Source organism: Tricharina praecox (genome assembly GCF_024521635.1).
Source record: "Tricharina praecox strain CBS 144465 chromosome Unknown BZA05scaffold_13, whole genome shotgun sequence".
NCBI classification, from domain to species: domain Eukaryota; kingdom Fungi; phylum Ascomycota; class Pezizomycetes; order Pezizales; family Pyronemataceae; genus Tricharina; species Tricharina praecox.
Genome location: NW_026250415.1, coordinates 808,075 through 835,872, shown reverse-complemented (window position 1 = coordinate 835,872; position 27,798 = coordinate 808,075). Strand labels below are relative to the sequence as shown.

Below are 27,798 nucleotides of genomic sequence, written 5' to 3'. Positions count from 1 at the left end.
CCGCCTTCTCCTCCTCCTGAGCTTATACTAACTAGCACTTCCGGCTAGTGCACCTAGTGCCCTCGACAACGTCAATTTAGGCGACGCCCACTGCCCAGTTCATGCTAAAGCCTAAAGGCTTGGCCTGTGGAACTAGTTGCTAGAGCTGTCAGGAACTAGGGGGGGATACGAGCAGTTCTGAACTTCGAAGCAGAACGATATGTGGAATGAAATGTCGAAGGAATGGAATGTGCCCTCCGAGTTTGAACTTTGGCCATCTACGGAGAACTCGTGGATGATGTCAGCGAGAGATGGAAACCTACAGTTCCGGCAAAGACGGCGAACTCAAGGCGATATAGTACCCAGGGTACCTCTACGACACAGAGTACCTCTACGACACAGAGTGCTGTGCTGTGTGAGTGAGTAAGCATCATTGCCTGAAAGCCGGGGGGCTGGTATGTCTGTGGAGTATGGATGGGCACTTGGGTACCTATCACTCCCGCATGAATGGATGGATAGATCAGCCATCAGAGCCCGTGCGACCCTGAAACGGACGGCGCGGATGCAGTGAGCAGTGAGCAGCAGCAGTGAGGACCATCCCCAGGAAAGGAAGGGATGTCTGTGTTCCGAGGGAGCCGGCCACCACCACCACCACCGCCATTGTTGTTACATACACAGTGGCCAAATTCCAGGAAGTCAAATCCAAATCCCTCATCCACCCCCCCCCCCCCCCCCCCCCCCCGTTTTTCCCTTCTCTCCTTCAGATACATACACTGCACCGCCGTGAGCGACATCTCCCCCCCATTCCCACTACCCTACGCGACACGACCCGACTCGACACGACCCGACTCGACACGACCCGACTCGACACGATGCGTTTCCTCCATCTCCTGCCCGCCGCGGCACTACTGTTCGCGTCGTCGGTCTTCGCGCAAGACTCATCGGCCGCGGCCTCGTCCGCCTCCTCCGAGGCCACCAGCACCGCCGTTACGACCACCACCGGCACCAGCAGCAGCACGGGCACCTCCACCTCGACCTCATCGAGCATCTCCGCGTCGTCGTCCTCCATCGCGGACCCAGACGACGACCCAGCGACGCGGTGCCGACAAGACGGGATAGTTGCATTCCCGTTCTGTGCACCGGCGACGCACGATATCTGGCGCACCGACGGGAACTACTACGTCACGTGGGACAACGACGAGTGGGACATGAACTCGACCGTGTACCTCACGCTGAACTACAAGACTAAGGGCGGGGCGGGACCTGTCGTCAAGGAGTGGACCATTTCTAACGCGCTGGGGTTTTATAGCATCGTTTGTCTCCCCCCCTCCCCCCTCCCCCCGTCTACTGATCCACATAAACTTTGGCTAACGAAGCTACGTGACAGCACCCGGAGAAAGACTGGCTCCTGAACCAAACGCTGAAGGACGCGGGCCTGACCGAGTACGTCGACGAGCAAGAAGTGTATTTCATCGTGAGCAACGACCACGCGAGCACGTCGGGGGCGCGAGGTCCTCACTACGGTCCCGTCTTTGTCGTGACCTCGAACCCAGAGGCAGTACCAATCGACACGTCGCCGAACAACCGGCCGCCGCCGTCGCTGCTGGGGCTTGCGGTGGGGCTGCCGCTGGTCGTAGGCCTGATCCTGCTGAGTGTTTGTGGTACCCACTTCTGCATGCGCAACCGACGGCAGATCGGACCTATTGCCATCGGCGGTGGCAGGAGGCACTTCAAGAAGAAGGGATACACTGGGAGGGATGCGAGGAGGCAGCGTGCCCATGTCGGCGGTGAGAATACCTACAGGGACGAGCCCATTGATGATCCTATCGAGGATGCGGGCAATGCGAAGGCACGCAGGGATTGGGAGCTTGCGAGTGTTAGGGGTGGCCGTGAGGGAAGCGCGCTTTGATGAACGATGGACGACGAAAAAGAAAAGTATCATGTGTTATGATGTGGTGGCGATGGAGGGACTGTGATGGATGTGGAATGATGGAGATCGGGGCGTACATATTTACCGCGCTGGGCACTTGTATTGGCTCGGACGAGCTATTTGTAAATCGATTGACAAAAGTAATATTTGTTTTATGACTACAGCGTAGGAAACGAGACATTGGTTCCAAGTGAAGAACCGTGGGAGAAGCAATCCGGTATTATCCCACCAACGAAGCGTCCGCTCCTCCCTTGCCATACAAGATTCTCTCCACATACTCCGCAATGGCCAGAGAGCTCGTCAATCCTATCCGTCAAGCATCAGCCACCCTCACCCGTATCACCAACACTCACCCGCCGTGGAGAAGGAAGAAAACATACCAGGACTCTCAATCCCTAGCAGATTAACCCACCCTTTAAACCCGTCCTCCTCCTTGATCCAAAAATCCGTCCCCGCCACCCCCCCTCCTCCCCCTCCCCCTCCGCCCTGGGGGTGCAGCTTCGGCCTGATACCGGCATAATCCGGCCGCAGCTCCCCCACGCCGGGAAGGTACCGTGCAATCTCGGCCCTGGCCGCCGCCATCCCGCGGTCCGTTGCCGTTAGGTCCTCGGGGCTGGAAACCCACTCAACGTCCGGCCCGAAGCGGATCGCGCCCGAGAGGTCGAGGGTAAGGTGCGTGCCTAACCCCGCGTGCCCCGGGATGGGTGCGGGGTAGAGGAGGGTTGTAACTGCCGGCGCGGGGACAGGGGAGGGGGAGGGGGCGGGGGAGGAGGTGGGGACGTAGTAAGTCCCCTTGCAGAAGTATGCGCGCCTGTGACGACTGGGGGGCAGCAGGAGATTGCCCACGGCCACCGCACCCAGGCCGGCGGCGTTAACCACCGTGTCCGCCGTGATCGTTGTCTCCTCCCCCCCACCCTCCCCGCCGCCCTCCCCCCGCGTGGCCACAGTGAGCTCATACCCCCCCTCCCCCTCCCCCTCCCTGCCCTCCCTCGCCTTTACGCCCACCACCTCCGCGCCCACGACCACATCGCCTCCCGCCTCCTCGATCCCGCCCCTCAGACTCTGCATTAATTGATGCGAATCCACGATCCCGGTGTTTACACTCTCCAGCACGCCCGCCAGGGCGCTCACTCCCGGCTGCCTCCTCTTTACCTCCTCCCTCCCCACCCACCTCATCCGCACGCCCACCCCCTCCGCGTGCTCATGTAGCCTCTGCAGCGCCTCCAGCTCGGCCGCGTTCTGGGCGAGTAACCATTTCCCCGTGCGTTTGTGAGGGACGTGGTGGGTTTCGCAGTACGCGTAGAGGAGCGAGGAGCCGCGGATGCAGAGGCGCGTCTTGAGGGAGAGGGGAGGGTAGTATAGCCCTGCGTGGATCACCTCGGAGTTGCGGCTGGAGGTTTCCGTGCCTACTGAGGGGTGGCGCTCCAGAAGGAGGGTCGAGGAGGACGGGTGCGTGAGCGCGAGCTGGCGTGCGATAGAGAGGCCGATTATACCGCCGCCGATTATCTACGCTGGTTAGAAGGTGGCGGGAGGGGAGGAGGGGAGGGGCGGGTACGCAGTGCGTAAAGTCGTTTGCGCGCGGGGTTGCGGTGGTAGAGAAGAGGCGGCGTCGGAGGAGTGAGGAGGCCGTCATGGCCATTGACAGTGGGTGGGGTGGGCAGCGGTGCGGTAAGGATGGCGGGAGGGCATTCTGTAGATGGGTACACTTTGGTTTTGGTTTGTGGATATGACTGAGCTGAGCGGGGCTGGCGGGCTGCGGACTGGTACGGTACGGTAGTGGGGGAAGAACTCCGAATCCCGTTTTATCCGATAGTTAACCTATCCGCTCATGACGCTACGCTACACGAGGAAGATATGTACCGGTATCTAGTAGGTAGTGCAAGATCGCCAGACCCCACAAGAAGCTGTTTAGGAAGCTCCAAGTGATCTGATCTGAAGAGTTGCTTTGCTAAACACAAAGAAAGAAGCAGCCCTTCCTGAATCTTCTCCCCCTTCCTCGCCGACCGAAACAAGCAAAAAAATAGTACCAGTTCCCTACCGCAGGTCCGCAGCACAGAGTAGAAATACAAACACTCTTTCTTCCTTGCTTGCCGTCCACAGTCCACACGACCACGCGCCAATCATAATACCACGATACAGTGGGTAGGTAGCTCAGCCAATCCCCTCCGCTCCGCTCCACTTCTAAACTTCCGCGAACCCAACCCCGCATAGAAAAAAATAACAATCAAGTCTATGTATCTAGGGACTCGAAACATCCGAATCAGCTGGCACGGGCACGAGAGGCGATTCAGCAACGGCAGAGGAGTCCACGATAGTGGACGACGAGTTGTTTGCCGTAGTAGTAGTTTTCAGGTCAGCAACGATCATCTCCAGCTCTCTGATGCGGCGCTTCAGCATTTCATTCTCCCTTTTGAGCATCTGGCTTTCCGCGAGATGAAACTCCGCGCCGCCCTGTGAGGCGCCGACCCACGCCGAGGCCTCACTAGCACTATCGCCGCCGCCTGTCGTGGGCGCAGGACTCGACGCCCTGGACACGGAGCTGGGCCGGTAGTACGAGCCCTCACGGGAGAGCCTATTTGAGCCGCGACGACTGATGCGGCCCGCGCGGGTCGACGTGGAATCGACCGTTGCCGCGTTCGACACCATGTCCCCGTCGATCGACCCGCCGCCCGCTAGGCTCTGCTGCCGGATCAGGTTCAGCAGTCGGTTGACTTGCGCCTCCTGCTCGGCTTCGAGCTCCTGGTGCAGTTCGGCGAAGGCGGCGGCGTCGGCTGGCACCGGGCGTGGAAGGCGCTGCGGCAGCGTCGTGTCAGGCGGCGAGAGGAGCGCGCGCCGCGAGGACGCCGACATGGAGGATGAGGGGCGCCGGATCGCGGCGTGCGTGGGCCGCCCGACGGAGCCGGAGGGTGAGGAGGGGGACGAGGGGCGCGACGAGAGGTAGCCGGTCAGCGCCACGGAGGGCTGCGAAGTCGGCCGCTGCGGTTGCGGGGACACCGTGAGTGAGGTGGGCGTTATGCTCGGAGCTGGAGCATCGGGTCGAGGAGAGCTTGAAGCTGCTGCTGCTGCTGCCGCAGACACAGGGTCTTCGGTGAAGCTGACGGCACTCATCCAGAAGATGTCGATATTGTGGTAGGGAGTAGAAGTGGTGGTGGTGGTGGTGGTGGTTTGCTGTGAATATTATTGGTTGTTGGTTGAGGGGTAGGAGTGGGGTGGTCAAGGGAGGAGGTGGTGAGAATGAAGCTATGCGTAGAGGGTCATGCAAGGGAGAGTTGTGAAGGGGGAGACGGAAGATCCCGGGGCTAACTAAGGCCCACGGAACCAACACCATCCCCTCAAAGCACCGTGCACGGTCATAACCATAATCCCATTTCATTCAATAAGTTAAATTCTCTCTCAAATTTTACTCAACAAAGGATCACACATGAAGATAACTACAGTACAACACAGCCAAACGCCCAAATTCGTAAACACATATCCACTCCTCTCGTCTCTCATGCCTCCGATTTCTCACGGATGGCCTCTTTCGAGGATCCTTGCTCGTCACTCGGTGTCTCGCCGCGAGTGACGCGGGGCCTCCTTGAGCCGACAATATCGGCACCAATGCTCTTGACGGTGTGCCACATGGAATGTCTCCCCTCCCACAGTGGGTACAATCCGACGCAGAAGCTATAGCGGTGTTAGAATAGGTACTATACAGACCAGCAAAACATCTGTGGGCAGGAAACTTACGAGGAGAAGAACAACCAGATGATACCGACCGCAACCCATCCGGTAAAGAACTTCTTGCTGAAGATGTATCCGGAACCGTACATGGGCATGGGCCAGAGAATGAGCAGTGCAACGGTCATGATGACGGTGATCAAGCGGGAGATGAAGGCGGCACGGCTGAGCTGCTTCTGCTCGGCCTCCTGAGCGGCTTCGTCGTGGTTCTCGCCAGGGACGAGGGCAAGGTCCACATGCGCAGCCTGGGCAAGGTCGTGGTCGTCGGCACGGCGAATCGCCTTCATCGACTCGTAGTCGTAGTTGTCGGCTCCGAGGCCGAAAGTCAGGAGGGGGATGAAGATGAAGGGCGAAAGGAGAGCGACCACGTTGCCAGCCAACATGGGGTAGCTGCAGAATGTTTGTTAGAAAATGGCAATCGCATCACACGGGAATGGGGTCTGTGTACTTTTTTCCAGTGGTCTCGACAGAGAGATGTCCGTCCATGACCTTTGCGGTGACGAGCCACGCAGTCAAACTGCAGGCCAGGCCAAGAATCGGTGACAGAGTGGCTGCCCACTTATTTTGCTTCTTCCACAGCAAGGTGAGGGATGCCGGCAGAACCGCAGAACTGACGATGACACCCATGAGGAGGTACAGGTATCCCATGGATATACCAGCCCTGAACAACCCAATACTGAATGCTGCCATGAGGAAGCCGAAGGCGCCCACACAGGCGTGGGACATCCAGATGAGACTTCGTCCAGTTGCGAGGGGGTTGATGTATGTCTGTTTGTTCTCTGTCAGCACATGTTGTGAAGCCTATGCAGTGGGGTTGCAAACCTGGTACATGTCGTAGGTGCAGATGCTAGACACGGCGATGAGCTCGGCGGAGCTCGCAGATGTAACAGCCATGAAGATCAAAAGCAGCGTGCACACGGCACCTCCCTTTCCGAGCAGAGCAACGGCGGCATTGGGCAGCACCAAACCAGCGCTGACATCGGCATCGGACATGCGGAGGGGGAAGGAAGGGAAAGACGGGTGGGTTTCGAGCGCGAGGCAGGCAAGACCCATGGTGGTGGCGCAGAGCCATGGGATCGCGAACCACGAGAGACCGCCCAGGACGTATCCGGGAAGCGCAGATACGGGAGATGCGGCGATGGCCTTGTTGTAGTAGCCGTTATCACTGTTTCCCCGCGTCAGTTCCCCATCGTGTCTGAGCTCGTAACTGAAAGGTTATACGTACCAGAAGACAGTACCGAAGTTACCAACGATGTTGATGACGAAGAAGATGGCTCCCTCGCGACTTTGCATGGTAAGATACGAACCACCGGAATTTCCGTCCACGGGATGCCTCGCCGAAGCCGCGACCAGGGCATCATAGACAGCAGCCGGAGATCCCAAGATTTCGGAGGTAGCGTAGGTGGTGAAAGCGAAGATGAAGATAATGACCAGGATGACAACGGTGTGTACATAATCCGTCAAGAAGGTGGCCCTGTGCCCGAGGTCAGCATCCCCGTTCATGGGCTGAAAGGAGATCTTCTTAGTGGTCACTCACTTGATACCTCCGAAGACGGTGTAGATAATGACACCGAGGGGCAGGAGCATACATGCAGCCTCTGTAGACATTCCCGTCAAAGACGTCACAACGGCGGACCCTCCGGTCAACAACATCGCCGTAACACTTTCCTCCCGTCAGTATCATACATTCGCCAGCCGTAGCTACACCGGGGAGGATACATACAGGATATTCGTCATCAGCCCAAAGACCATGAACGTGCAATGCGCAGCAGTTCCATATCTCGCGCGGATCACCTCAAGGAAGGTGTGAGCATTTGGAGCGCGGCGCTTGAGTTCAATGGCGAGTGTAGCAAAGAGCAAGATCTGGACTGTTGCGCCAGAGGCGTACCAGAAGGGACCCGAGACACCGTATCTGTATGCAATGCCGGATGACTGAAGCAATGTTGCCGCCCACGTCCACGAGGAAACCACCGCCGATGCTACCAGTCCCGTCTTCACCGTACGCCCGGCCGTCGAGAACATCTCCGAGGTCTGGACTTCATTCTGGTATCTGCAGAGGGATCCTCCACATCAGCAACAGGCCACCACGCACCATACTACCCACGACAGGAGCTTCTATAAACATACCTCTTCAGAGCCCATGTGGTCGCAATCATGCCCAGGGCGAAGAGCGCCCCGAGCCCAATGACGATGCCATACCCAAAGGCTTGGGACAGCGGCGGCTTGTATCCTTCCACGACATTATCCATCGTGCGTGGTTATTGTAGTGGCAATCGGTCGGATCGAGAGTTCGAGATATCTCGGTGAGCACAGACAAAGGGCCCGTTGGGATCCGTTCGTCGAGTCGAGTCTGGGTCAGGAGTGTTCAAAAAACTTTTGTCTGTTGTACGTATGATACTCCTTCCAGAGGGACGGGGTTCAAAACCGTTTTATATATCGCTATCACAGCAGGTCGCTGCTGCTGCAGAGCGACAATCCCGCCCACGCCCTGTAATTCCCGGATAGTGGCCGGCCGGGATGGTTGACCTTCACCTGCTCGTCTGGCAGCAGCTATCGCCATCCTTCTCCATGCGTATCGGTATCGACGGAGCATGGATATCAATCATTCCCCCGTCCCCCCATGGTATACGCCCTCCCCCCATAGCATATTCCCACCCCCCCTCCTTCCCACAGCAGCGAGTTCCGTCCCCGGTCACACCAAGCCTCGCTCCCACACATCTCCTCTTCCTTTTTCCTGCCCACGGCTCGACTTAGAAGGGGGAGTGTAATTGAATGATTGGCGGTTCCGCGCGCACCCACACATGGAACTACAATCCATCGCTCACTCGCGCCCTCGCGCTCTCGGCGAACTCAGGGAAGGTCCGATACGATAAGGGTCCAGCCCACCACCACCACCACCCATCCATCCAGGGTGGGAGGGGGAGGGAGGGGGGGACTGCATGAAGGGACCGCAGGAAGGGACCGCAGGAAGGGGCCGACGTCCCACGGAACTCGGGCGTCGGGCGTCGGCGGGACGAGAACTGTCGGACCGTCCGTCTGGTTGGTTGGTGTTAGCGGAATACCTTGGCCATCCGTCGACAAGTGCTTGATTGCCGTACCGTATGTGTAGTATGTATCAAGCTATGATACCCAGAGACCGTCATTCCGGCTTCGACGCTACATGGCCAGGGGATGTGCAGTAGGTACATACCAGATACCAGCAGAACGGGTGAATCCGTAGTGTCCCAAACTCCCAAACTCCTCGGAAACGAGACGTCGTTTAGTAGCGGGGCCGGAGCCGGGGTGCACGCTGATTCGGAGAACATCGTGGGATACTCTGTGCAGGTACATCATACGCGATTGACATGACAAGCGCCCTTATCAATACGATACTTACAACGAGCTCTCTCCAGAATCCAGAAGCCTCGTCATGTGTGTCGTATGTAGAGCATGTGCACTCGGCAGCAGCATTTTCGTCTCGTTTTGTCCGGAACAGCGCAGCGCAGACGTCTCGGCAACCCGACCATTGGGATTGGGGGTCCAGGTCCAGGTCTAGGCCTGGGGAAGCACCGTATGTTTCCTTCTCGCTTTCTTTTTTCTTTGTTGTTCCTTTCTTCTGTTTTCCCCCTCCCCTCGGGATCTGGCGGTTTCGATACCATATCAGCGATGTTTCAGGCCGTTACTCGACCGCAAAGCGAACCCTTAGTTTTAGTTGCCACCCAACTATCGGGATGGGTACCCCACGATCTGCGGGGGAAAAAGAGTGGGGGTGACGTGACGTTGGCGCTGGCGCGGGCGAGGGCGAAATCTGGTCGCCGATGATCGCTTTGCCTTTTCATGTATGAATATGCACGATCAAGAGAGAGAGAGGTGCCCGCTTCAGCCTTTCGCGAGTAGAGAAGAAGGTAGCGAGGGTGCACAAAGCAAAGCAATGGCATTTGCCGATACGGGATACGGGAGGAATTTGGTAGGCAGGTAGTCGGGTGGGTGCACTGCGTGGGTGGGATGGAGGTGCTTGATAGGTATGGGGAATCGTGATAAGGAGCCTGCTCATATCTTTGGTTACTCGAATGGAATGGCATTGACAACCCTTTCTCGCTCTCTGTCGACGAGGACGCCTCGTTGGCTGTGATCGCGTACATACCTTGGTCATTGGGTACGGTAGATATGCACACGAGATCAGGTGGGTCGGGTTATGTAACTATCTTCCGACGACGACGACATCTCGTGCGTGACCGTCCGAAGCCCGTGGCTGGCTGTCTCGAATCCCGATTGCTTACTGTCAACACCCTATCCACCCGAGCTTCTCTGGAATACGGAATCTCAAACCTTCGCTTAATTAGTCCCCGCAGCCTCCATCCCACCACCACTGACCAGCCTCCCGCGACGGTTACATACTATAACCACAAGTCTACAGCCAACAAATTCCTACCTGTCAAGCCAACGGACAAACCCGAGTCCAATCCACTCCAATCGTCAAGCGAGAGAAAGAAAGATAAGGCTCGCCTACATATATACCTCCTACTATAGTAGAGCGCACTAACTATTACTCTATCTCGTCTGCCAACCTCCTAGGAGGCATGCACGATAGATATTAGATACACAGGTACATGCCGTACCGCACATCTCCTCGGACGGCAGCCGACAATCGACAATCGACAATCGAAGTGTTGCATTATCCGGGTCTTATGTAGGAGAGATCTTGGCTTGCTCGTGTGAGTCCGAAGTCGACTACCAGACTCCAGTCCCTGCCTGCCACCACCACCACCACGCTCTCGCCCACTCTCCCTCCCGGGTCTCAGACTTCGGGATTCGAGTATTTGTACCTAAATACAGGTACTCTGAGCTGGATCGCACACAGCTCTAAATCTATCAAGGAAAAAAAAGACTCGTGGCGAAAGTTGACGAAACATTGCATTGAACCGGGAAAAACAGGGTACCGATCACCTGGCCAGTCACTCGGCGCCGATACCCTTCCTCAGGCTTCCTCACTCGTTCGTTCTCTCCTCCTCCTCGTCCGAGATGTCTACACAGTTGTGCCGAGTCCATCACGATCCACAAGTCCGGAATGGCATCGTACGTAAATGGAGTAGAAATATCATCAATTAACCCAGCCGATACCAAAGTAGATACCAAAACTAAAAAGAAATTACTAAGACATATCAAGCCAAACTCATTCAACCAAGTCTACCAATGCGCCCCCTCCCCCTTCCATCCCCCCATGCCCTCATCCTCCTCTGTAGCTATGTCCTCACCCCACCCCGCCCCCTCTCCTCAACATCCTTCATCTCATCCACAATCATCTGATTGAACTGCTCATGATTATCAAGGTATAGATGATGACCTGCATTCTGGACGACGAGGACCTTCGCCTCACCACCTGTTCCCTTCTTCTCGCCCCTCCACTCGTGGCCGCCTTTGTGTCCCTTCGCGACCGGCTTCCCATCCTCGCCCGTAGCAACGGGGGTGTTCCGTATCTTCTCCTCGGCCGCGAAGCCGCCGGCGATGTCCATCCAGTCGCCGTCGCCGTACATCCACACGCTCGGGATCCCGCCGGGACCGACTTTGGACGCGAGGTCTTGGACGCGCCAGATCAGCGGGCGCCGCGCGAACGCGCCGGGCGCAAGGATGTACGCGAGTGCGTACTCGCCGCTGCCGCGCTGCCGGAAGAGAGAGTACGCGTAGTTGTGCAAAGCTTGGTGTTGGTCCGATGGCAGCTGTTGGAAGCGCCGCGTTGTCCAACCTGAGACTAGGCGTGGGCCGAGAGGTCCCGCCCACCGGATGAGAGAGAAGGGGGAGACGTTGGCGTCCCAAAGGTACACGAGCCATTTGGGTAGCGGCCGGCGAGGCGCGGGTGAGGCAGGTTGCGAGGCGAGAGCGTCGCGCTCGTCGGGAAGGGCGGTGGTGGATGCACCTGGGGAGCCGGGCGCGGATGTCGAGCGCTGGACCTCGGCCGGAACGGAGAGACCGCCGGGAAGGTTAGGATTGCTACGGGCCATGGAGTCTTGAGAGTTGGCCAGGTTGGATAGTTGGTCGCCATCCGGGAGGGGTTGCTTGACCGAATATGGGTCTTCGGGAACTCCAACGGGAGAAGCCATGATGAGCTTGTTGACCCTCTCCGGGTATTTGACCGAGTACCGGAATGATAGATATCCACCTAGTGAATGACCTGTCGTGCGGTTAACATCAACAGCTACGAGGGAAGGTTTCTGTGACATGCATACCTAACAATGTGAACCTCTCGATCCCCCTCTCCTTCCTCCATTCCTCCAGGGCATCAATGAACCAATCCTCAGCCTCGCTGATCTTCCCTTCTGGGTCCTTCGCATGGATGGTAAAGTTCGGCCTCGAAGACCGCCCATAGCCCAGCAGATCCACAGCCCACAGCTTCCAGCCCGGAACTCGACTTAACGCATCGAAATTGCGATAGAAGAAGGCCAGACCCGCGCCATATCCATGCACAAGGACCAAGTGATTTTTTGCCGGTGGCTCACCCGTCCGCGTGATGCTGAACTCATTGATGGCTCTGTCCTTCCCCGACAACGGGACCAGCGTCGAGGTGCACTGGCGCGGGCCGTATGGATCTGCCTCTGGTGGTGACGTCGTAGACTCTGAGTGCGGATTTGTCGTGGAGACGGCGGGAGTGGGGTGGTGAAACGGGAGGAACGATAGCACGGCGGCTTCTGCGGTGGCGGGGGTTATTGCTGCCCACTATTTTTACACAATATCAGCACTGGCATTCTTCCACCTTTCCTCTTCAACATCGAGATTCATACCCATTGGCTTAGTCCCTCCTTGTAGCTCAGCGGGAATAGCGCACCGCCGAAGCGGCTGCCACTTGCACGCTTTTCCTGGCTTGGAGCTTCTCTCTGCGAAGCTAGCGGGCTCTGCGGGTTCTTCTCGCGCGCCGATTCCGAAGGAGATGACGACGTCATCGTCGCAAGGAATCTTCGCTTCTGTCTGTAGAGTTCCGACGGCGACGATACTGAGATGGGTATGATCGGTAACAACGGTACGAGTGGCGATAAGAGAGCGGTAACGGTGGTGGATGGGAGAGAGGTCGGTAGTCGCAGCGTGAAGGCCTTGATGGGGAAGCTTGGGCACGGAGCAGATGGGCTGTATGATATAAGAAGTCTTAGGCAGCGCAGAGGAGGAGGAGGAGGCGTTTAAGCTTTGTATGTAAAGTGGTATTGTTTTATGATCGGAGCATGTATGTAGCCGACTTGCCTTGCGAGTGCAGGAATTGAGTTGACGAGTGGGCGGGCCAGGTAGCTCAGTGTAACCGGATGTCCGAAGCTCTTCCCGCAGGCTGCTCCGCCACTTCGGACACGGCGTCGGCCTGGAGTCTTTCCATTACGCACTCTACTCCGCATCTAGATCTCGTTTCACTGGCCATCGGCATTACCACGCAATTAAAGCAGGTTGCCATGGGTGGTAGTTACAAGCGTTATATCCGGCGGTTGCTGGGTGACGGAGTTAAGACAGTCAGTTAAATGCGCAACTCAGGCTCAGCGCGCGTCTAGAGGACTATGCGATGGGCTGTGTAGAGTAGGTACAGAGGCTCACACGATCTCACGCCGCCCACGCCGTCATCTTTTGGGACTCAGCTTTCAAACAAAGCACGTCTGGATTTTTGGTGCGAAATTGCCGGTGGACGAAGACCTTTGTCCTGGTACAGTAGGTCGGAATAGCATGGATCACGTGCTCGTGGGTGGACACAGTTTGGCATCGTGCGCTGCTGCCTACTTGGATAGATATCTTGCATGTAGGTTTACTCATCGGTTGCTGCGAGGATCGGAGTGACGCTGCACGCAGCGATGTGTGTTACCTACTTCAAAAGCTGAATACAGGTCCGTACCTGAACGCCTGACCCGAGCACCAGTTTCGGTCACGTGCTATCCGCCACTGCCCAAACCATGCAGCGCCACTGTGGCTCCTCCACAGGAGCAGGGTGGCATCACATGCAAGGTATTGACCAACTGCACCCCGAGATGTGTTGTGCTCTATGCTATGGAGACTATCTGCGGGTCCGCAATTCACGTCAAGTCAGCCTGAAACCGAGGTGCTAGTACCTACCTGGAGTACCTGTCATTCCACATCGAATTCACGATTGATAAAAGCCCTTCGGTGACATGCTGATTTCCCATGGGAATCGATCGATATCCCGTCAGCGCCGCCGATAGCGAGCTCTACGGTATGGTGTGAATGAGTGCTTAGCTGCGCTAAACCCCTACCGGCGCCAGCATGCCGTAATGACTGTTTACCCTACACGAAGAGAGGCAGAGTAGCTACCGCGTCCAAGTACTATCTATCCGGTGCTATACACATGTGTGCGTCGTGAGCTGAGAGCGCGAAAGCCATCCGACTTCACTCACCACCACCACATCCGGCCCCGAATACCAAGTTGAATCTCAAGCCCCAGTGCGCAATGCGGGTGAGCTCCATTCCCGAGACAAGATCCGAGAAGGAAGCAGGAGGGGTCCTGACACCCCAGGTTCTCCAGCACGGCCCGCCGCGATGTCCCACACCTTGAATGTCGATCCGCCCGAGCTGGATCTCCGCGTGAAAGGGTCGCTTCCTACTGGCGGAGTCTCCACAGGCTGCACAAGCTCTACAACGCACCATCACCCACCGTTGCAACCCACAAATCCCCTCGAAATGGTCCCGTCGTCGCCGTCGCAGATCTACCTCAACCTCCTGATCCTCGAAGCGTCGCTGCGCTCCCAGTACCTGACGCATCTCGTCCGCCGACGGAAATTCACCTTCTTCCTCTTCATCCTCACCATCTGGACAGCCTTCTTCTGCTACCGCTTCTTCGTCTTCGGCGGCTCACCCTACTACTACATCAGCCACCTCGAAAAGCTCGGGCTCGGCGGCGGCGTCGTCACCGGCGTCCTCTACTATGCCACAGGATTGTACGAGAAAACCATCGTCGAGCCCCGGCGCTTCGTCTTCATGGCCAATCGGGGTCTCCGCGGCTTCAACGTGAAGCTCGTCAAAGTCCCGCTGTCCTACCGCGATTGGCTCATCTGGTGGTGGGGCTGGTACACATCCCGGCCACCTCCACGCACACACACCGTCAAGCGCCGGCCATCGTCCAACACGCGGCGCCCGACCCCTCCCGCGCTCACCTCCATCACATCCAAGCGCCCCACCATAGACGACGAGGAAGACGACGAAGTCGAAGACTTTCTCCCAGGCGGACTACACCTCAAGCTCGTGATCCTGCCGAAAGGCTTCTCGCCGGACTTCCGCGAAGGGTGGGAGCTGTACCGGGTCGAGTACTGGGGCAAAGAGAACGAGACGCGGCAGCAGCGGCGGGTGGAGTTGAAGCAGCGACGATACAAGCCGCACCCCGAGGACTCCCCCTCGCCTGCCGCCGCCGCCACTTCACGCCGCACCCGCACAGGCTCAATGTCCTCCCTCCGCGGCAGAACCCCCACGCCTGATCCGGACCAGATCCATACCACCACCGCCACGACCACCACAGCCCGCGCCCGCCGCGGCTCAACAGCCTCTCTAAAGCGTAGGTCTATCACGGGCTTGCCACTCGTGCCGGCTAGGGCCGGAACGCCAGGCGGCGATATATCGGACTCATCCACCACCTCGGCGCAGGAAAGGACTCGCCGCAGCGATAGTGCTAGAACCGATAAGTCCTCGTCTTCCACTGGCGGCGGCGGTGGCTCAAGGAAGGGCGGTGCTAGGGGCCGCGGGAAGAAACGCGCTAAGGCGGAGGGGGAGTGATGTGATGCGGTGGGATGGGATTGGATGGGGTGGGATGTAATATAATCTTTTCTTTTCTTTTCTTCGAGGTATTCTATCCTATTCGACTTTGCTTATTGTGACGATGATGATGGTGGTTGCCATCCACCGTATACCCGCTGTGATATGGAGTTTTGTTGGCGGGCCGCGGGCGCGAGGGGTTCTGGGATGTAAAAGGTATGAAGGGAGAGGGAGAGATCGTGTTGTTTTCTTCCTTCCTGCGAGGACTGGGTTGCGCAATTATAGACTAGGTAGGTACAATGTTATGGACAATCTGAGAATTCCGCTTCACTTCCCGCCGGTATACCTATAAGGAAGAACAGAGGGGGGGAGGGGTAGGTGATCCTGAAACTATATACATCGAATTTCTGATCACCACGGTGATGGATAGGATGTTCGGTTTACTATGTAGATGTTCATCTCGAGGGGACGGACTTGGCTGCGGAATACGGTATCATACCGTATGGAGAACCTTCAATCTCCACACCACTTCACATCATGAACGGGAAAGTCTTCAGCAAATGATTCATTCTACAAGAGAATTATGCATACAATTGCAGTGATACACCACAACCAACTGACTACCCCCCAAAACATCGGAATTCCCTATTGAGCTCCACCCCTCGCACCAAGTAATGACCCATTCTACAAGAGAATTATGCATACAATTGCAGTGATACACAACCAACAGAAGTGGCGTGATACCCAACCAACTGACTACCCCCCAAACATCTGGCTCTATTGAGCTCAACCCCCCGCACAAAGTAATGAAGAATCAGCATCAACAACACAACCCAGCAAATCGTACACTTCCTGGCCCGTCTCGACCCCTCGATCTGCTTGGGCGTCTTTGGTGGCATCACCGCCGCGAGAACCAGATGGATCCTCGCGCTTGTCGACCCCTCTGTCTGCTTGGGCGTCTTTGGTGGCACCACCACCACAAGAGCCCTAGGCCTCCTGGGCCTTCTCGACCTCTCTGTCTGCTTGGGCGTCTTTGATGGCACTACCACCGCAAGAACCATGGATCCTCGCGCTTGTCGACCCCTCTGTCAGCTTCGTCGTCGGCGTCTTTGGTGGCACCACCACCGCAAGAACCATACGGGTCTTCGCGCTTGTCTCCCGCTCCTCGTGGGTAAGTCGGGGTATGACAGTATAAAGACGATACAAAGACAGAAAAGAGGGGAAAGTGCCGATAGGTAGAATTGCCGTGGACCGCTAGGTGTATCCCGCTGGGAACCGATAACTCGTGTGTCTCTTCATGGTCCGGTTTGTTGCTGATAACCATCGTGCTCTCGGGTTTCCAATCGGCAGTCGTCGTCTTCGGCATCTCCGATGGAGAATGTGACATGGCGGAGAGACTTGTCAGTGGTCACTCGGCATCTCCACCGGAGAGTGTAATATGTCAGCGAGACTTGTCATTCGGCATCTCTAATAGAGAATAAGACATGGCGGAGAGACTTGTCCCTCGGCATCCCTGATGGAGAATGTGATGTGTCGGCGAGACTTGTCACTTTTATTTAAGTCCAAACAGGAGTTAGACGATGGATTGAGAGATGGGAAGCAGCGGGCAGAAGCAACAATGATAAAAAGCAGCACATACCGAGTGTCTTCGGCATCACCAATTGAGAACGTAATATGCCGGCGAGACTTGTCCCTCGGCATCTCCAATGGAGATGTGTTGTGACGGTGAGACTTGTCACTTTCATCTAAGACCAAACAGGAGTTAGAAGATGAATTGAGAGATAGGAAGCAGCGGGCAGAAGCAATAATGAGAAGAAGCGGCACGAAAAAAGAACGTAAGGTGATAGGTAGTGAGGGGAAGGAGCAGCGGGAGGGGGGGCAATGAGATGCAGATGCAGCGGTGATGAGAAGCAGCAAATCTAAGAAGCGGTGATGAGAAGCAGCAGTCACGAAGGAGAGAAGATAGGGACATACACTCAATAGAGATCGAGAAACCATTAGCAAACCTCAGCATCGTATTGCTGGGAATCATCACCAAAATCATCAAAGAAAATGCCAACCGAGGGCTGAAAAAAAATTGTGCGTGTGTTGGAGGAGAGAAGAAGAGAAGGAAGAGAAAGGGGCGGACGGGGGTTCTTATAGTCGCTATGGCGTCCCTATTGGGATAGCAACGTTCGAGCGGCCAAAATATTTGTGCGGCCTGATCAGGAGCAATCGACCGCTTTCAGGCCCTGGTCAAAGTTGACCTGTTTACGTCACGCAAAGTAATTGACTGTAAGTCCGTGGTAATGGCATCACTTGAAGGATCTATGTAACGATTTGACCTCCCGCCTGTCCGCGATTTCAAGACGAAGATTAAGGCCATTCATGATCAATCAATCGGTCATGGATACTCACCCGCCGTGTATATATCACTCGGAATAGCTGTAAAGTGTAGCTCCGTTTGAGGCACTAATATGTAAAGAGATCTATGATTCCTAATGGAACAAGCGGGGGAGCTTTCACTAATCTACACTTATTTCTGGCCGTGTATACGTGTTGATTTTGAACGGCAATGTCCTCCGCGGAGGAGAGGATTTTGCAGTAGACGAGAGCTTTGTATTTGCCGCACAAGAATTTACACCTTCACGATACAGGACAATCTTCGTAGCATCAAAGAACCGAGGGCTACTTGGTGTATGTATGTACATATGGGGTTTCTCGGAGTGATGAACGTAGTTTCCTCAGTGTCGTCACATAGGGTGGCTGGCTGCTCATTCTCAGCCACGGATCCAATCTCAGATAATGACCTGCAGGGGGTGGAGGTAAAGAGGGTGTCCCTAAATTCCCGGCCGTGTGAGTACTGCGACTGGTAGCAGCTTAATTGCTACTCTACGATCTATTGCCCCCTGGCTCGAAGCTACAGATCGCAGCAAGTTGGGCCACGCTCAAGACGTCGACGTACGTATCATGTGCGCTCAGTCAGATCCGGATAGCCGATAGGTGGCCTTGTGCATCTGCGTAGCCTTACACCTCCGCTTGTGTCTACCTCGCCTTGAGCGGCCTACCTCGCTTTGAGCGGTCTGCCTCGTCTTGAGCGGTCTGCTTCGTCTCGAGAGGTCTGCCTCGCCTTGAGCGGTCTGCTTCGTCTTGAGAGGTCTGCTTCGTCTTGTGAGTCTGCGTAGCCTTGAGCTGTCTACCTGGTCTTGTGAGTCTGCGTAGCCTTGAGCGGTCTACCTCGCCTTGAGCGGTCTACCTCGCCTTGAGCGGTCTACCTCGCCTTGGCCGGTCAACCCCTCCATCCGGCCACCGGATTCGCCGTAATGAGAGCCAACCATTGCAAGATACCTACTTCACACATCAACATCACCGTGGACCATACGGCACAGTCCTCACTGTTGATATTGGATAATAGGAAACATTTTTCTTCTCCGGAATCAAACACCAGATATTATTTCTCGAGGCATATCAAATTTGATGTGCAATTTGGGTACTTACTATCTCTCTAACTGAAGCTTCCTCTTGACCATACCGCAAAAACTCTCGAACAGCACTCCATCACGGCCCCTCTTCCACCTAACTCTAACACTCGCCTTCCTCCCCTCAGCCTTGACCGTAACCAAGAACCCTAGCCTCACATTGACTTCATCGCCAGTGGCATCCATGGATCCCTTCGCCATAGCCCTCCTTGCAGCACGAGACCAGACATTTCCCTTAGCCTCGCCATAAAATTCTCCACCATCCCGTTTGATCTGCAGGAGCTCCAGTCCCGCAAGCAACACCATGACCTCCCCACACACCTCCTCGTAGCTTCTATCCACGCCGAATTCCAACTCCGACGGCACCGACGGGAAGCACCCCTTCAGTGCAGCTGGCCGTCCCCCAGGGAGCGGTTTGCGGTCTCCAAAGCTCCATGCCACCGCCCAGCGTCTAGTAGTGCCCTGTACCATCTCGGTGACTGCCCAGTTTCCAGACTCACCCAGCTGCGGGATGGTCCGGAGTTCAGATACGAATGTGGACACGCTAGAAAGCTTGCCGAAGAGCGTGGTATACCAGCGGATGCGTGTGCCCAGAACGATGGATTCTTGCAGCATTCGCTTGGCGAAGCCTACTTCGCCCGTGGGGGTATAAACCATTTCTGTGGGTGTCCCAGTACATGCCGAGGATGGCGGAAGGGCTTTCTTCGCGGCAGATTCGGCGAGCGCGGTAGTGGAGGTGTAGAAAGGCGGGTTGCACATGGTGAAGTCGATGTTTTCTATCCCCAGCGTATCGAGGGAGAATAGTGGCCATTCGACGCCGGTTTCATGGAGCTGGATGCGGTCACCAAGGAGAACGGCATTCGCGGTAATGTTACAACTCGCGCTCTGGAGGGAGTCGTGGTCGACATCGGTAGCTATGAAACGCCAGGACGGTCGTAAGGTGCAACCCAAAAGGGGGTAAATACAACTCGCTCCTGTCCCGCTGTTCAAAATACTTAGCGCACAATCATTGGGTCGCCGGGAGTGGGAGGATTACACATCTAGACCGGTTACTGGAGACGATGGGTTGGACTCGCTGGTCAGGTCGCAGCTGGTCGAATCGATTAGGTCCTGAATCCAGAGGATGTAGTCTAAGCTTCAGAAGTGTGTCAGTCCAGACGTACTCGGGAGGCAGTGGCGGCTTGTGCGATATCGTACCGGTTTGGAATCATGGGACACAGGCGGTCCTCCGGGAGCTCCACCGTGAGACCAAAGTCACGTGCCAGAAGGCTCTTCGCAAGTTCCCTATCAATTTCAGCCATTGGGACCAATCGATGAGTTTAGAGGAGGAGTAGCAAGAGATACCTCACAGCCGCTGGATTCCTGAAGTCGACATTGGAGTTCGCGTTCACACTAGTGAGACGCGTTCAGCTCAGCTGTCGCATCCAATTGAAGGAAAAGGCAGCCTACTATGGCGCGAATCCGGGACATTCTTGTCCAAGCTTTCTGAAATCAACATAGGCGACATAGGGACTTCTGGGGTGCATAGGAAGCGTTGGAAATCTTCCCAAGGTGTCTGGGTAGTTGGCGGGAGTTGCAGCGGATGGGCCGGAGGGACCCTGGATGACGTTGGCGGCTCCAGCCGATTCTTAAAATGCACTTCATCTCTGTGTCACAGCCCGCCAACGAAATCTACAACTCCCCCCACCATGACCCCCCTACGCCCCTCTCGGATACTGCCTTGGCTCGCACGATCAAGGTGCTATTCTACCATAACAGAGCAATCCAAGCGAACTGACCGGCCTTTGCGCCTGGCCGTGATCGGTGCCGGTCCTGCCGGTTTCTACACCTCTTACCGCGTCCTCAACAAGCTCACCAATGCGCATGTCGACATGTACGAATCGCTCCCGGTGCCATATGGTCTTGTACGCTTCGGAGTGGCCCCGGATCATCCTGAAGTCAAGGTATGCACCTGTAGTCTTTCCATGCCAACTCCGCCCTGACTGAGATCAAGGCGCAATAGAACTGTCAAGATAAATTCGACGAAGTAGCGTCTTCCCCGCGGTTCACATACATTGGAAATACACCAATCGGCACATCGTGGCCGCATCCACCCCACCGGTCCCTTCCGCTCTCGGCGATAACCCCACATTACGACGCACTGCTTCTGTCCTACGGAGCTTCGAAGGATCGCAAACTCGGCATTCCCGGCGAAGACAGTCTGAGGGGTATCTTCTCCGCCCGCGCTTTTGTAGGCTGGTACAATGGTCTACCGGAATATGCAAACTTTGAATCGAAGTTGTTTCTCGATTCGGCGGAGGAGGCGGTGATCATCGGGCAAGGCAATGTTGCACTGGATGTGGCGCGGATCCTCCTCTCTTCCGTCGACGTGCTTCGGAAGACGGATATCACGGAACAAGCGGTAGATGCACTATCGCGCAGTCGAGTCAAACGTGTGAGGGTGGTGGGACGGCGAGGACCACTACAAGCGGCGTTCACGGCGAAAGAGCTTCGAGAGATGCTTTCAATTCCTGGGATTGGATTTCCGGGGGTGGATCCCTCACTGCTTCCGCAGGACACCGGTAAGCTATCTCGACAGCAGAAGCGTATCCTACAGATTCTTGAGAAAGGATCAAAGACACCATTCTCGGAGGCGCAGAAACATTGGGAATTAAACTTCCTCCGTTCACCCTCCGCCTTTCTGCCTTCTACCAGCGACTCTACGAGACTGGGCGCAATACGTCTGGAGAGGACACTCTTGGAGGAACCGGCTTTCTCCCCCACATCGCGAGTGCACCCTACCGGGGAATACGAAGAAAGCCGTGCGGATATCGCGTTCCGCAGCATCGGATACCTCTCCGAGCCGATCCCCGGCTTCGACGAGGCTGGAATTCCATTCAATACCAGACGTGGACTTGTACCAAACGAAGACGGAAGGGTCGTAAAACCCGGTTCCAACCCCGACGATCGCGGAGAGGTTGTGCCTGGAGTATACACCAGTGGCTGGGTAAAACGGGGTCCCACGGGCGTGATTGCCAGCACCATGTATGATGCATTCGAGACGGCGGATGCAATCGTCAATGACTGGATCACGGGAGAGCGCGAGTTTATGAATGCAGGTGACGAGAGAAAACAGGGCTGGGCCGCGGTCAGCGTAGAGGCGAAAGCGAGGGGAATGAGGCCGGTTAGCTGGGAGGAGTGGCGGAAGATTGATGCTGCAGAGAAGGCGCGGGGGGCACGGACGGGCAAGGAGAGGGAGAAGTTTGTGAGCGAGGAGGAGATGCTGGCGGTTCTTGAGTAAAGTTTCATTTCTACCACAGTAATAAACTGCCTTATCCTACTCAGCTAGCACGGGTGCATATTTCCTCTCTTGCGCTGTCAAATACGAGATGGAATCGACGGCAGGCTCTCTCGGATCTCGTATATCATCGATCCAGGTGGATCCATATCCAACAGCCAACGTCAAGATCCTTTCAGCACGGAAGAGTTCAAAAGGCCATTCCACTGATAGGTAATTTCGTACAGCGTATAAGATCGCACCTCGACAATAGTAGTCACTGTCATCCCCACCTCACCGTGCGTGATTGGAGACTCATTCCAAGCCTGGAGAATATGAACCAGAGGGCAATAGGAAACCCACATCGAGCTCTCGGCCAGCGGTCGGAGACAGTGGGGCGGAACTGGGTATATACAGCCATGATCTGCAAAGGTCGAATGCTACGATGACGAAGCAAAACAAAAAATATGAACCAGAAAATGCATACATGTACCTATATCTATATATATTTTCTACATGTGAACTCAAAGCAAACATTTCTTTGTTACTTCATGTTTGCTTCTTGATGTTTTCTCAGAGAAGTGACCGCCTTGGGTACAACGGTGTAAACAGAGAGGTCTTCCTTTTTTATTTCGCATACAGCCTATGTAGACTATGGCGAACCAACGCACTCTTTTTCCTGCCCGCCCTGGCCAGTCGAGGTGAAAGCCCCGGTACCGACCAGTCCGATGCGGCGCCCTACTGCCCCAACGGTGTAAAGGTGAAACGGGTCGAAGTGGCTGAAATTCAAAACCGAGTGACGGTGCGGGCGACTACTGCAACTGCTTCCCTTTTCGGCCGTTCACTACCCTCCTACTCTTCTCTCTCCTCCCGTCCTCTCCTTCTCCCTTTCCCTCTCCTCTCCCTCTCCTTTTCATCCATTACCACACACCTTCTCTAACCACCTCGCCTAACCCGAAATAACTCCATCTCATCCCTTCTCGACTTCATTCCCTCCTTTGCCCTTTCTTCTTCTTGACTTAATCCACCCGATAAAATGACGGAACACCAGCTCGCAGAGGAGGAGGAGGTTCAAGAGCTCCTCGGCCAACTTCCAGAGGAGGAGTTGGATCAAGAACTCCTCGGCCGACTCCGAGCGGCGGATGAATTTGGCTTTGATCCGGCGAAGTACGCCGGCGACAGCGTGGCTTCATCTGAAGCCTTAGGTGACGACGACGAACACGAAGCCAGGAACTGGCACACGGAGGAGAAGAACCTCCGCGAGGTCCTCGAAGGTGTCGAGGAGCGGGTTGATGAGGCCGCTGAGCTTCGCTGGCGAGAGATCATCATCAGCGACATGTACACCAAAGGGGACGATAAAATCAAGGAGCGGGTAAGCGACACGTTCGCATGGGAGCGAGCGATGGTCACGAACAATCTGGTGTGGCTGAGTGCCGCCGAGGACCAGAAAAGCCGGACTCAGATTGAAGTCCAAGGTATGTTGTATAAAATATCTACTTTGGTTTGAGTAGAAGCTGACTAGCATTGGAAGACATACCTAGCTGCGAAGCAGCTGGAGTGAAGTTTGTCGCTGTGAATAAGGGTCACAGCTTCTTCCATGTGTTCCTTCAGGAGGTTTACTCCCGGTACCACATTTTGACTGGTGCCCCGGTTCCCACCATCAACAAGGTGCCTGGCGCTGCTGAAGAAGATGGCCCCGGCTCCAACTTGCCTGCCACACGTCCTGACCAGAAGAGCATCAAGTATAGGACGTGGAACTTTGCCCAGCTGCGGCAGAAGTTGAACCTGGCGAGGTCTAAGGACCACAAAACGTGGAAGAAATTCCGTCGTCAATATCGTGACGACATTGCAGCTGCTGGCCTTAGGGCTATCAAGAAGTCCCATGACCGGGAGAGATTTCACGAGGAAGCCCTCAAGATTGCGAAGAAGCAACTCCAGCGGCAAGCAAATGTCTGGAAGAATTTCAACGGCTCCGAGGTGCCCGAGGATATGTCCTACTGGCTCGTCGTTCGCGAGACCAAGGTCTTTGGACACGGTGCGGGTTTCCCGGAGGAAGATGTTGCGGCCGGGAAAAGGGTTGCCGCTGGCAAGAAGGGTGCCGCTGGCAAGAAGGTTGCTGCTGGCAAGAAGGATGCTGCTGGAAAGAAGGATGCCGCAGGCAAACGCAAGAAGATTTCGGGGGCCGATCGCCCCGTACGGAAGAAGGCTCGTAGGGCTCGGGCCAGCACGGATCCGGAGTCGCTCTCCGACTCCGGATCCGTGCTGAAGGGTGGCAAGAAGGCTTTGGCCATCAAACTGCTCAAGATGGAACGAGAGCTGGAGAAGATGAAGAAGGAGTTCCGGAAGGAATTCGGAGTGGGCTGCGACTCTGCCGCCTTGGAGTAACGGCGGGTCAACACGGACGATCTACGGACGACATTTTCAGTTTCCCTCTTTTTTTTCCTCTACGTTTGTGGCACGGATTCGCATCGGCACGGATGGGCTCGGTGACCTCGAATTTCACGATTGATGACCTTTTCGGCTTTCTTCTCTTTTTTCCCCTCTTCCTTCTGCCACGAATTCGGGTTGGCATGGATGGGCTCGGTGTTCTGGAATTTTCCCATGATTGTGTTGTTGCATCTTTTCTGACGATTTCGAAATACCTACCTACTACACCTACTACACCTTCAAAGTTTTACGGTTTTACGGTTGCTTCTTTTCCCGCATTTGATTTGCGAATTTCCATGGCTATGGTTCCTCTGCTGTTTTCTCCAGATCGGTTTTACTGTTGCTTCTTTTTCCGGCATTTGATTTGCAATTTCCATGGCTATGGTTCGGAGTTCCTTTGCTGTTTTCTCCAGATCATCCCAAGATATGCCCAATTACTACAGGATAATCTTCGAGACTTTCCGATGTCTCGTTTTTTTTCTTTCTCGTTTGATTTGTCTGTCATACACGCACCAAGGCAAGGGGTGATGGTTCTTCAGTTCTATGTTCTTGCTGATTTGTTTCGTTCGTTCGTGTGGCTATTTCTGCTGTTGATCTTGCGCGGTCTTTTCGGGTTCCGGGTTCTCATTGCATGTAACGGGGGGCGGGGGTTTTTTTTTACAGGATGGACATGACGAACATGATGGCGGAAAACCAAGAAGATGTGGGGCGTTTCTGCTGATGATCTGGGGCGGTATTTTCGGGTTCTCAATTGCATGTAACGGGGGGCCTTTTTTTTACAGGATTGATCTGATGGCGGAAAACCAAGATGACGATGGTTGATGGTTGGTTAATGGGAAGCTCTATTTTGATACACTCGACTTGACTTGACTTTACAATTGATGGGATTGGGGTTTTCACTTGTCTTTGGACTTCTTCATCTCGAGTGCCGTGACTGTGAGATGCAGCCCTGCGAGATGCAGCTTGCGGGTTCTTGTCTGTCTTCACGAAGTATTCAGACGATGCCTGTGAGCCGTATCACGGTCCATGTGAGGGCAGAGGCATGGGCATGGGCATGGGCACTCAAGTCCAAATCAACGAGGCCTCGCAATACTGGCGGCACCGGCTACGAAGTCACCTGCTTCCGTACGGTGCTTCTCGAGTTACGGTGGGTATCTGGCGGCGGTGGGACTGCCTGCTGCTCCAGCCAGTGAGCGGAAGGTATCTACACAGCCTGAGGATTCGGTGGGGAATGAGACTTTGAAGTTTAGACGCTGGAAGCGGAATGAAATATGTGCAGTATGTAACTATGGTCTATGGGCCCAGCCGCTTCTCCACCTCTGTGCGTGCTGAAGGACGTCGATAAGCACCGTGTCAGATACACCGAGACGGAGTGCAGTGGAAAAGATCGATAGTAGTTCAGTAGACGTTCATTATGTATATACATGTATGTACATAGAAATCCAAAGCAACCGCACAGCCATCCCGAGTCCAATCCACCAGCACTTTCGGACGAAACCCCCAGCCACCCACCCAACAGCTTTCCAGAACCTCGCCAGTTCAATATGCCCCCTTGAGCACATACGCAGACGCAGAAGCTCGTGAATAGAGTCCATCGTACCATGCGGATGTGGAAACGCAGTCCACACGGACACGAACACGGATGCTGACACGGACACGGATACTATCACTGACACGGATACTGACACGGACACGGACACGGACCGTCACTCGACTCGACTCGGCTTCGTCGTGGCTGTTGAGTCTCCTGCCAGGGCGAGAGCTGGTGGCGAACGGGTAGTTATTGCCATGACCTAGATGAGTCGCACGCAATCAATGGATGAACAAAAAAAAGCCGGGGCGAGAGCTTTCGCGGTACCGGTATGTAGTTGGGCCAGAAAAGGTGCCGACCGATGCCGATGTCGATGCCGATGTACCAAGTACTAATAGTCGAGTAACCGGAAGCTTTAAGAATCCCCAACCCCTGCAAGGTAGGTACACGTGCCGCAGCCCGCAGCCCGCAGCCCGCTGCCAGCGACGTCTCAGTCTCAGTCCCACCTCCGAGACTCCGAGTATACATATAATGAATGTAGAAGTCGAGGTTCCATCGGGCTGTGGTATGTGCTGCCGGGCGTACATGCGGGGGGGGGGGGGGGGGGGGTATGGCTAGGAGTCTAGGAAAGTAAGTACTGGTACTCAGGTATGTATACATGTAGAGTATGTGGATGTATGTAGAGTAGGTACGGCGTTGGCGGGGTACTGGCCGGTCGTGTGTATGATGTAAGATGTAATAGCTACGGTAGCTACGGTACCGTGTGTTCACACGGGGGGCCATATTGCAATCAAGAACTTCTAGACGTTCCATCTTACGTAGAGTACTGCTGTCGTATCGTACTGCAGCACGCTCCTATACCGGGGGAGGGGCGGAGGAGAGGGGGGGAAGGAACGGTCTGATCGTTGGGCAGAGGCGCAGTACACACTCTACATGTCTACTCTACATACCCAAGTACCCAAGTACTACCTGGTACTCCAGAGTACGTACTTACATAAGATACGCAGGACATGATACATGGCTGCGCCGTGCTGTCGTGTTGTTTCGTGTCGTGTCGTGCACAGCGAAGGACCCACCTACTGCGGTAGGTACGGTATGTGTCCAAACGTGAGGGATGGCTCTTGGAATACGATTGTAGTATGTATGCACTCTGACTTTCGCTGGGTTGTTTTGTTTTGTTTCCTCGTGTTGATCGCACGTACATAGGACATCTGGACGGCGGATGTCGGCGCAGCATGTATTGTACTCTGGTAAGCACGTATCACAGGCACTCGGGTACTCTGATACCACCCCCACCCACCCACCCTCCCTCCCTCGGACTACCTACATACACCGTAGAGTACTCCACGTACCAGTACACACAAATATCCCGAGCCGGTGCCGGGGGCCGGGGGGGAACGAAATGACGGCGATCCACCTTCCCGCACCTTGCATCGCGCACGCACGTACCGCGCGCCCGAGTGAGCTCCGATGAGCCGAGCGTCGTCTCGCCGTTGCGCCCTGTTGCTGAGGCTGCTGCTGAGGCTGAGGCTGAGGTGCTGAGGTGCTGAGGCTGAGGTATTCGTGCGATGCGTGGCTACGCTGGTTACGATTACGATGGTTATGTACAATTGTTACATTATGTATGTAGAGTACTCCGTCCAGAAGAAGATACGGAAGGTTCCTTCATCTGGCAGTTATGAAACCGCCAGGTACTACGGTACCGTATGTACTGTACGAATTTCTGCATGCCTGACATCCGGTGAAGGGGGGAGGCGGTCGCCGGTATGTACCATACATACTACCTAGCATAGCA

At 55.4% G+C, this 27,798-nt stretch overlaps 10 protein-coding genes across 10 annotated transcripts; 5 read left to right on the top strand and 5 right to left on the bottom strand.

The window, feature by feature from the left end:
* The first annotated feature begins 720 nt into the window (after positions 1-720).
* Positions 721-2,051, top strand: BZA05DRAFT_399513 (uncharacterized protein). The gene is made up of 2 exons (XM_051483811.1): positions 721-1,292; positions 1,367-2,051. Exons 1-2 carry the CDS (start codon positions 852-854, stop codon positions 1,886-1,888), a joined length of 963 nt encoding a protein of 320 aa, XP_051339238.1. The 5' UTR covers positions 721-851; the 3' UTR covers positions 1,889-2,051.
* Positions 2,026-3,548, bottom strand: BZA05DRAFT_453695 (FAD dependent oxidoreductase; the record flags this gene model as incomplete). The annotated part of the gene is made up of 3 exons (XM_051487502.1): positions 2,026-2,215; positions 2,290-3,415; positions 3,465-3,548. 3 exons carry the CDS (start codon positions 3,546-3,548, stop codon positions 2,130-2,132), a joined length of 1,296 nt encoding a protein of 431 aa, XP_051339237.1. The 3' UTR covers positions 2,026-2,129.
* A 704-nt stretch (positions 3,549-4,252) lies between these two features.
* BZA05DRAFT_315756 (uncharacterized protein) lies at positions 4,253-4,951 on the bottom strand (the record flags this gene model as incomplete). The annotated part of the gene is made up of 1 exon (XM_051480374.1): positions 4,253-4,951. A coding segment is annotated over one exon (699 nt), but the record flags the coding sequence as incomplete, so codon positions are not given.
* A 328-nt stretch (positions 4,952-5,279) lies between these two features.
* BZA05DRAFT_430375 (Sodium:solute symporter family-domain-containing protein) lies at positions 5,280-8,265 on the bottom strand. Its single transcript, XM_051486158.1, has 8 exons — positions 7,757-8,265; positions 7,353-7,679; positions 7,167-7,292; positions 6,855-7,103; positions 6,452-6,794; positions 6,078-6,397; positions 5,639-6,019; positions 5,280-5,575 (listed from the first exon to the last, which is right to left on the bottom strand). Exons 1-8 carry the CDS (start codon positions 7,876-7,878, stop codon positions 5,401-5,403), a joined length of 2,043 nt encoding a protein of 680 aa, XP_051339235.1. The 5' UTR covers positions 7,879-8,265; the 3' UTR covers positions 5,280-5,400.
* A 2,489-nt stretch (positions 8,266-10,754) lies between these two features.
* On the bottom strand, positions 10,755-12,718 carry BZA05DRAFT_56841 (Alpha/Beta hydrolase protein). Its single transcript, XM_051488433.1, has 3 exons — positions 12,385-12,718; positions 11,833-12,319; positions 10,755-11,777 (listed from the first exon to the last, which is right to left on the bottom strand). The coding sequence occupies exons 1-3, from the start codon at positions 12,541-12,543 to the stop codon at positions 10,852-10,854; spliced, it is 1,572 nt and encodes a 523-aa protein (XP_051339234.1). The 5' UTR covers positions 12,544-12,718; the 3' UTR covers positions 10,755-10,851.
* A 1,177-nt stretch (positions 12,719-13,895) lies between these two features.
* On the top strand, positions 13,896-15,651 carry BZA05DRAFT_399501 (Spo7-like protein-domain-containing protein). The gene is made up of 2 exons (XM_051483810.1): positions 13,896-14,042; positions 14,112-15,651. Exon 2 carries the CDS (start codon positions 14,126-14,128, stop codon positions 15,350-15,352), a length of 1,227 nt encoding a protein of 408 aa, XP_051339233.1. The 5' UTR covers positions 13,896-14,042; positions 14,112-14,125; the 3' UTR covers positions 15,353-15,651.
* A 3,102-nt stretch (positions 15,652-18,753) lies between these two features.
* Positions 18,754-20,382, bottom strand: BZA05DRAFT_399495 (DUF890 domain protein). The gene is made up of 5 exons (XM_051483809.1): positions 20,239-20,382; positions 20,134-20,181; positions 19,987-20,073; positions 19,826-19,924; positions 18,754-19,771 (listed from the first exon to the last, which is right to left on the bottom strand). Exons 1-5 carry the CDS (start codon positions 20,313-20,315, stop codon positions 18,808-18,810), a joined length of 1,275 nt encoding a protein of 424 aa, XP_051339232.1. The 5' UTR covers positions 20,316-20,382; the 3' UTR covers positions 18,754-18,807.
* Positions 20,383-20,443: 61 nt separating this feature from the next.
* On the top strand, positions 20,444-22,099 carry BZA05DRAFT_56807 (uncharacterized protein). The gene is made up of 2 exons (XM_051488432.1): positions 20,444-20,732; positions 20,792-22,099. Exons 1-2 carry the CDS (start codon positions 20,478-20,480, stop codon positions 22,067-22,069), a joined length of 1,533 nt encoding a protein of 510 aa, XP_051339231.1. The 5' UTR covers positions 20,444-20,477; the 3' UTR covers positions 22,070-22,099.
* An 831-nt stretch (positions 22,100-22,930) lies between these two features.
* Positions 22,931-24,430, top strand: BZA05DRAFT_453672 (uncharacterized protein; the record flags this gene model as incomplete). The annotated part of the gene is made up of 2 exons (XM_051487501.1): positions 22,931-23,520; positions 23,598-24,430. The coding sequence occupies exons 1-2, from the start codon at positions 23,082-23,084 to the stop codon at positions 24,428-24,430; spliced, it is 1,272 nt and encodes a 423-aa protein (XP_051339230.1). The 5' UTR covers positions 22,931-23,081.
* A 106-nt stretch (positions 24,431-24,536) lies between these two features.
* BZA05DRAFT_399491 (uncharacterized protein) lies at positions 24,537-25,332 on the top strand. Its single transcript, XM_051483808.1, has one exon. It carries the CDS (start codon positions 24,616-24,618, stop codon positions 25,144-25,146), a length of 531 nt encoding a protein of 176 aa, XP_051339229.1. The 5' UTR covers positions 24,537-24,615; the 3' UTR covers positions 25,147-25,332.
* The last annotated feature ends 2,466 nt before the right edge of the window (positions 25,333-27,798 follow it).

What these genes read in the sequence shown, in the direction of transcription:
- BZA05DRAFT_399513 (XM_051483811.1), top strand. Translation starts at nt 852, where the DNA reads ATGCGTTTCCTCCATCTCCTGCCCGCCGCGGCACTACTGTTCGCGTCG. An exon ending in CGCTGGGGTTTTATAGCATC is followed by an intron (nt 1,293 to 1,366) that starts GTTTGTCTCCCC and finishes GCTACGTGACAG; the next exon opens with CACCCGGAGAAAGACTGGCT.
- BZA05DRAFT_430375 (XM_051486158.1), bottom strand. Translation starts at nt 7,878, where the DNA reads ATGGATAATGTCGTGGAAGGATACAAGCCGCCGCTGTCCCAAGCCTTT. An exon ending in ACCGTCTTCGGAGGTATCAA is followed by an intron (nt 7,104 to 7,166) that starts GTGAGTGACCAC and finishes CCTCGGGCACAG; the next exon opens with GGCCACCTTCTTGACGGATT. An exon ending in GCACCTACGACATGTACCAG is followed by an intron (nt 6,398 to 6,451) that starts GTTTGCAACCCC and finishes GAGAACAAACAG; the next exon opens with ACATACATCAACCCCCTCGC.
- BZA05DRAFT_56841 (XM_051488433.1), bottom strand. Translation starts at nt 12,543, where the DNA reads ATGACGTCGTCATCTCCTTCGGAATCGGCGCGCGAGAAGAACCCGCAG. An exon ending in AGGAGGGACTAAGCCAATGG is followed by an intron (nt 12,320 to 12,384) that starts GTATGAATCTCG and finishes GTGTAAAAATAG; the next exon opens with TGGGCAGCAATAACCCCCGC. An exon ending in CGAGAGGTTCACATTGTTAG is followed by an intron (nt 11,778 to 11,832) that starts GTATGCATGTCA and finishes ACCGCACGACAG; the next exon opens with GTCATTCACTAGGTGGATAT.
- BZA05DRAFT_399501 (XM_051483810.1), top strand. Translation starts at nt 14,126, where the DNA reads ATGTCCCACACCTTGAATGTCGATCCGCCCGAGCTGGATCTCCGCGTG.
- BZA05DRAFT_399495 (XM_051483809.1), bottom strand. Translation starts at nt 20,315, where the DNA reads ATGCACCCCAGAAGTCCCTATGTCGCCTATGTTGATTTCAGAAAGCTT. An exon ending in AGGAATCCAGCGGCTGTGAG is followed by an intron (nt 20,074 to 20,133) that starts GTATCTCTTGCT and finishes TGAAATTGATAG; the next exon opens with GGAACTTGCGAAGAGCCTTC. An exon ending in TGTCCCATGATTCCAAACCG is followed by an intron (nt 19,925 to 19,986) that starts GTACGATATCGC and finishes ACACTTCTGAAG; the next exon opens with CTTAGACTACATCCTCTGGA.
- BZA05DRAFT_56807 (XM_051488432.1), top strand. Translation starts at nt 20,478, where the DNA reads ATGACCCCCCTACGCCCCTCTCGGATACTGCCTTGGCTCGCACGATCA. An exon ending in CGGATCATCCTGAAGTCAAG is followed by an intron (nt 20,733 to 20,791) that starts GTATGCACCTGT and finishes AAGGCGCAATAG; the next exon opens with AACTGTCAAGATAAATTCGA.
- BZA05DRAFT_399491 (XM_051483808.1), top strand. Translation starts at nt 24,616, where the DNA reads ATGGATGGGCTCGGTGTTCTGGAATTTTCCCATGATTGTGTTGTTGCA.